The sequence below is a fragment of the Spinacia oleracea genome, chromosome 1, assembly GCF_020520425.1.
Source record: "Spinacia oleracea cultivar Varoflay chromosome 1, BTI_SOV_V1, whole genome shotgun sequence".
NCBI classification, from domain to species: domain Eukaryota; kingdom Viridiplantae; phylum Streptophyta; class Magnoliopsida; order Caryophyllales; family Amaranthaceae; genus Spinacia; species Spinacia oleracea.
The window spans coordinates 75,279,811-75,284,737 of NC_079487.1; the positions used below are offsets into that span (position 1 = coordinate 75,279,811).

The following is a 4,927-nucleotide window of genomic DNA, read 5'->3' on the forward strand; positions in this document are numbered from 1 at the left end:
GGCCTATACAATCATGTGATTTGCATGATCCAAATCATAATTTATAATACAGAATTTGACTTCGTAAGGATGTATCATTTGCTAAACGGGTTAACGAGCGTATTCTAGGCACTCGTAAGAAATTTAAGTAACTTGGGTTAACATTTACATGTATTGTGCCCAGTAAGTATGAGTTTGAGAAGTGTTATTGTTCGAGCTAGGTTATTCTAGAGCCAGAAGGCAAGTACTAGAACATTGTGGCGCATATAGGTGTGTTGTAATGCGGACAATCATATTCTATCTTTCTCTCAATGCAACCACATATTAAGCATTATCGGAATGCGAATGCGACTAAATACGTGTCCAGTCTATTTCAGGAAGCTTTCCATTTATGAAAGTTATTATATTTAATAGGTTCCGTTCCGGATGGTTTTTCCAGTCAGTTGAGGGTCGTTATTCAGCTAATCAGAGTGCATCGCTGACAAGTGGGTTATAGTTTCATCATCGAACACACCGCTTCGAGCCTGGGGACAAATGTAGGCTACACCTTCAGACGCAACAAATTCCAAGCGGATCATCATGGGCCCGACACGAAAATTAGCGGGTTTTGGGCAGCCTATTCCCCCCCGGTTTTCGGGCCTGGCCCGACCCGAAATTTTTTAAAAAAATTGTGGGCTTTGGGCAACGCAAAACAACATTTTTAATTATAAATTTGACCCGGCCTGGGAATGGCCCGAAAAGCCCGCTAATTTGGCCCAAAATAGCGGGTTTTGGGCACACAAAATTAGCCCGGACACGGCCCGACTGCCGTAAAGATATTAACATTATATACTACCACTGCCGTATACTCTGTATGTAATTATCGTAACACATTCCCAATAGGATGGATATCCATCTGGCCAAAGACATTAGAAATACGATGTCTGTCCCCTCCTATTTTTACCATCATTTCTTGGGAAATTTCTGTTTTTTTCGCCAATTTATCAATTCATTAAAAATGTCTCTGAAATTCCTACGATTACCTTAAAAAAAAATTGGATTTGGGTTTTGTTGAGGACAGATCTTTGATGAACAAACCAAAGGTATTATGCAATTATTATTATTTTCACTAATTGTATGAAAATTTATCATAATTAAGCTTCAATATTTACCATTCTTTTGAATTATGATGAATCACATGTGAAATGAATTTGATGACATTTTTCTGCACGCCATTTTATCAGATTGCGTTTGCCTGGTAATTGAAGATGTTAAGTTCTTGTTATAATAGGTACAATGAAGTGAAAATAAAGAAAATGTGGGTATGATGAAATGGTTTATTATGTTTCAAATTGTAGATTATTTTGGATGGAAACAATGTTCATGTTTATGTATGTTGATCACAATCAGTGTTACTTAATCCGTGAAGCGCTTTAATAGGCATAACACAATGCGCTACCTTATTATGTTAAATTACAATTACCCACCAATAAGTATTCCACCAAACTAGCACGAGCGTTCCAATACGCAATTCGCAGGGACAAAACTTGAGTATAAGGTGATACTGATGACGATGCTAAGGAGCTCTCAAGGGTTAGCTCAATAACTTTAATGTACAACCGATTGTACGTCATAAGGTACAACCAAAGCTATATTGCGGTAATGTGCTTACAAGATCCAATCACGTGGACCAAAAAAATAGCCTTGATTGTACCATGTTCGTACAACTGGTTGTACATAGAATTTTGTATGTTATCTCATAGGCATCCTGTCATAGTCGTGGGGAAATGCGTGTATGTGAGAGAGCAGGGGTGTGCTAACTTGAATGTTGAGCATTAGACCTAGCTAAGTCATGGAGGTGCTGAGTATTTTTGTAACATCAAACTGCCTATGGCAAGAGAAAGTGAAACCATGCTTACACGAAAAAAGAAAAAGAAACGGTTGTTGTTAACATTGGGCTACTTCTGCTAAATTAGCATCTCCATTTAGTTAAAATTAGGAACCATGTGGACTGTTCTGCCGATTGATAGACGGAGTCAGAAAGCGAAAGTTTCAGTTTCCTCTGTGATTGTTCTTTGTCTTGATTTAATGTCCTAAATAATGGAGTTCTGCTATTAATAAATTTGCAAGATTAGAATTTAGCTCGTCTCTGACTCTGTGAGCTAAGTTTGTTGATACTGCATCTGATGACTATTGATTTGTCAACAGAATATTTGGTGATTGGTCTTACGCGCGCCACCTCAGGGAACCCCTCCCTCACTGAGGATTTCTGTAATTGAAAGAAAGCTGGCTTCCTACGCTTAATGGGACAGTGTTGGTCTTGCTGGAGTAGGGTAACTTTCTTCTCTTGAATTTCTCAATTAGGTTTCCAGTTTAGTCTTCACTATCATGTACCAGTACAAATTTTGTTTACTAAACAACAGTTTCTTTTTCATTAATTTCTCTTACTGGGATTTTGTCTACGATTTTGTTGTTATCTTAGTATTAATACTGATTACTAATTCCATTTTGCCTTCAGTGCTTTTTTGATAGCTCTTGTGTAAATGTGTAATCTTATCTTCTTATATAATGGGATTCAAGTACAATGTATGAAGTAATTCCTTGTTATTGTTGTGTGCATTAATGGATGTTTTTCATGTAGCGACTGTCTTTTTTTAAATCATTAGATTAGGTTCCGTTGAGTACGTACCAAAATTAAAGGACTGAAAGTTGGATCTGTAACTGAATGCATATTCAAGAATTCTTATCTTTAGCATAATAATCTATTTTTCCATGCTGTTTTATGCAAGACAATTGGAAGTTCATAAGTCAAGTTTTGCATAACTTGAATGTCCTTGATGCATTAAGAACAACTTGTTTCTGAAATTAGAAAATTATTTGGAGGTTTTCTTTCTTTTTGATAATGCATCAACTATGGATTTTAATATAAAGTTTTCGTGGAAAATACTTAAATTTGATAGTTATGCAATTGCAAAGGACATAATAAACGGAGCCAGGCTGGTGGAAAGGCTCAACATATTACCAAAGAAGAGAGTTGGGAAGAAAAATTATCGGAGGCTAGGCGAAATGATAAAATTGTGAGTTGATTCTTTATTCTCCTTTTAGTTATGATAACAATCTTGTAAAGTAGAATAGTTTCAAAAGACAATCTTTCTTGTATTTATTCGGTAATGTGTAGTTGATGTGAGTTGGAACCTTAAAACCAATGACTGCACTATCTTGTATTCTGCCCATGAAGGACAACTTATTTCCAACCCACACACTGAAATTCCTACTGTCTCTTCCTTCCTTTTCATGTGTTCTTTATATTTCTCTTAGTCACAGTACTCTAGTTTTATACTTTCTCCAGGTATATGCTCTATGTGTCATCCGCTAAACCCACTTCTATGAGAGCCCATGTATGGACCAATGCTACTACCATAATACGGTTAATCATGGCTTGGATTAACAAATTCCACCAGCATAGCTTTCAGCTTTACAGTCTTGTACTTGTTGGTTGTATAGCAGGATGGCAGTAGAAGGGGAACGAGAGGTTGACATCACCCAAGTTTAATGTAGGTTCATCCTAAAATAGATCCACAGCAGAGATAGTCTACAAGACTTGTATACTAGTCACTTCCCCTTTTCATAATTAAGACAAAACTTAAACACACATAAATGAGGAAATTTTACAACGGTTGTTTATAATACTATGAAGATTTCATTGCTACTTTAACCTAAGTGACAAGAATTAGCAGGATGCATGAGCACATTAAGACTTAAGAGCATGGCCCTGTGTCCAAAGCTCATCATGTTATTCCTACATCATATGATTATTTGCATTAAATAAACTACCTTTAACACTAGTTACTAAGTTAAGTGGGAACTCTACTGGACTATAAATTAAGTTTCGAGTTCCTAAGAAGTATTTAATCATAACCTCAAGTTGGCTAGTGTAAGATGTATGCAACTCTTGCATTAAACTATATCAGTTCAAATTTGTGGCAAAGTTGGGAGTAAAGATTTCATGTAAAGATTTCAAGTTGGCTACCTTAATTTCCCCCTTTTTGCAGGTTGTGGTTAAATTCTCTGCAACATGGTGCAAGAACTGTAAAGAGATAGCAGGAACCTACCGCGAGCTATCTGATAAATATCCTTCTTTAATTTTTCTCACTGTAGATGTTGATGAGATGCCAGTAAGTATGCTTTCTATCTCATTACCTAAAAGTTATATATAGTCTTAAATTTCAATGATAAAGATCCATCTTCTGGTCATCTTTTTTCTACAAGAAAAACCTCTGTCTTATCATTATAGAGTTACGCATTTTGTTGCAGCAAACTTGGTGTATTAAAGACTGCTATTGTTTTCTTTTTCCACACAGGAGTTCAGTACTTCATTTGATATAAAAGCCACCCCAACGTTTTATTTTCTTAGAGCTGGTCAACCGATGGACAAACTAGTAGGAGCCAACAAATCTGAACTCCGCAGGAAGCTTGGTACCATTGCTGAGTTGTCGGCCAGGATGTGATGTTCACATTCCTGACAAAACAATTACTTACATAGTATATCGTACTACATTTGGATTAATTGTTGCTTGCTTTCTTGTTTCTGTAGAAGTCATTCCCATGTTATAAAAGGCAAAAGCTCTTGTACATGCTTATTCTGCAAATCAGGAGATAAATGAAGTTTAAAGGACAAAAGAAGGTGGACATTCTCGATATGTCTACCGTCTGAGTTAGTCAATTATAGAACAAATGTAATAGCTCTTCATCTTTAGAGCATTCCAAATGATGAATGATAGATCATTTACACAAATGTACTACTTTGGTAAAATATATGAATGCCAAATAGTTGATGAAAGAATATTTTGTAAACTTGGAACTTTAACAAAATGCCCTTATTGCACGTTTAATACACTCCAAAAATGTCGTTAAGATTTTCTCTATCAAGTTTTTTTTTTTTTTTTTTGTCGAAAGAGAGAGACAAGAC

General features: G+C 35.9%; 1 protein-coding gene across 1 annotated transcript; it reads left to right on the forward strand.

Moving 5' to 3' along the window:
• Positions 1-858: 858 nt before the first annotated feature.
• On the forward strand, positions 859-4,592 carry LOC110800703 (thioredoxin H-type). Its single transcript, XM_022006014.2, has 5 exons — positions 859-1,061; positions 2,167-2,291; positions 2,919-3,035; positions 4,011-4,133; positions 4,320-4,592. Exons 2-5 carry the CDS (start codon positions 2,262-2,264, stop codon positions 4,464-4,466), a joined length of 417 nt encoding a protein of 138 aa, XP_021861706.1. The 5' UTR covers positions 859-1,061; positions 2,167-2,261; the 3' UTR covers positions 4,467-4,592.
• The last annotated feature ends 335 nt before the right edge of the window (positions 4,593-4,927 follow it).